Source organism: Apodemus sylvaticus, chromosome 4 (genome assembly GCF_947179515.1).
Source record: "Apodemus sylvaticus chromosome 4, mApoSyl1.1, whole genome shotgun sequence".
NCBI lineage: Eukaryota > Metazoa > Chordata > Mammalia > Rodentia > Muridae > Apodemus > Apodemus sylvaticus.
Window position 1 is genome coordinate 73,758,145 of NC_067475.1, and position 1,787 is coordinate 73,759,931.

General features: G+C 47.2%; 1 protein-coding gene across 1 annotated transcript; it reads right to left on the minus strand.

Moving 5' to 3' along the window:
* Positions 1 to 299: 299 nt before the first annotated feature.
* On the minus strand, positions 300 to 1,556 carry LOC127683644 (endogenous retrovirus group K member 10 Gag polyprotein-like; the record flags this gene model as incomplete). Its single annotated transcript, XM_052180948.1, has 1 exon — positions 300 to 1,556. A coding segment is annotated over one exon (1,257 nt), but the record flags the coding sequence as incomplete, so codon positions are not given.
* Positions 1,557 to 1,787: the final 231 nt, after the last annotated feature.

Sequence of the window (1,787 nt, forward strand, 5' to 3'; positions counted from 1 at the left end):
CACTCCGGAGGAGCCAAAGCCCTCCTCCCCTCTTTTATCTTTAATGAATTTGGAAGGCAGTGGATGTAAAGGAACCAAAACTAGCTGAGCAATTCTTTGATTAGCCGGTATAGTTATGACACCATGAGGGGAAGCAGCCATAATTTTAATTTCTCCCTCATAGTCACTGTCTATGACTCCTGGATAAATCTGCAGTCCCTTTACAGTAGAACTGCTTCGTCCTAACAGCAATCCCCAAGTGCCTTCGGGTAATGGTCCGAAGACTCCCGTGGGCAAAACCTGAACTCCCATCTCTGGCGCTAGTACGGCATGGCACACGCAACAGAGTTCCAGTCCTGCATTTCCTGGTGTAGCTCTGGCGAGGTCAAAGATGGATTTCCTTGGCTCGGCAGCAGCTGTGCCCCACAGACAGTCTGTCTTAGATGCAACGGGGCCTGGGGCTGGCCCCTGCCCCCGTTTCCCGACACGGGTCTACCTTGGAAGTTATTTTTTGACTTGCATCCCTTAACCCAATGATTTCCTTTTCTACACTTATGGCATGTTCCTGCTGGACCACCTGATTGCCCGTTTATACTGGGCTTATTATCAGGACAATCACTTTTAAAATGACCCAGACTACCACATTTAAAACATCTTCTGTTCCCTCGTCTCTGCGAAAGAATTCCCTGGATTGTAGTTCCCTGCAGCGCTGCCGCCATAGCTAAACCCTGATTATAGGAAGGGCCGATTTCAGAACAAAGACGGATGTAACCAGCTAGGTCCGTCTTTCCCCTCTGGGGTCTAATGGCCTCCCGGCAGGCTGCATTAGCATTCTCATAGGCTAGTTGAGTAACCAGCGGATTCCCTGCCTGAGAGTTTCCAAAAATTCTATTAGCTGTTTTTAGCAATCTGTCTACGAAATCCTGAAAGAGTTCGTCGGGAGCCTGTTTCACAGCTGTTAGATTTCCACTAAGATCTCCCTTAGATGGTAACAGATTCCATGCACGGCGGGCGGCCACCGCAATCTGCGCATACACTGCGATGGGAAACCCAATCTGGTTATTATTTCCTTCATATAGGCCTTCCCCCAGTAACATCTCCACACTCCATTCTGGATGGCCTGCTTGAGTGTTAGTGGTGGCGGTTCTTTTGCTAGCCTCACGCCATTCAGAACTCCAAAGCAAGAAATCTCCCTCCGACAACGTAGTTTTACACAGCGTTTTCCAATCCTGTGGAGTTAGATTCGACTCTATCACAGTATCCAATAACGCCTGTTTAAAGGGAGCTGTTGGGCCATACTGGGCTACGGCTAGCTTTAATTCTTTTATCACCTTAAATTCCAAGGTCTGATATTGTCTAATCACATTGTCCTGGTCTTCTATCTCAAGGACTGGAAAAGCTAAGATTTCTGACGTATCCTGCCCCTCCCTGCGGGCCTGGTTTATAACTCTTTCTAATGGCGACTGGCGGGTCTCCGAGTTATTGTTCTCTCTAGTATTAGAGACCCTTTTTAGCTCCTGTAATTCATTAGTCAATTTCTGCAATTTAATTTCAAACTCTAACTTTTGTAATTGCATGTCCTTCTGGATCTCGGCCTCTGCCATCAAAGTCACAGGCGGAGCAGATGGCGCTACGGGGGGCCAAGTTTCTCCATGAACTTCGGTCGCTCCCTTCTCGGGATGAGCTATTTTTTTTTCTTACAATATGCTCATCAGAACTGTCTCTGTGTTTACGAGACTTAGGTTGTGGAGGATCTTCTATTACAGGGATCCTCTCTACAAGGCCTTTTACTTGAAAATCCTCACTTT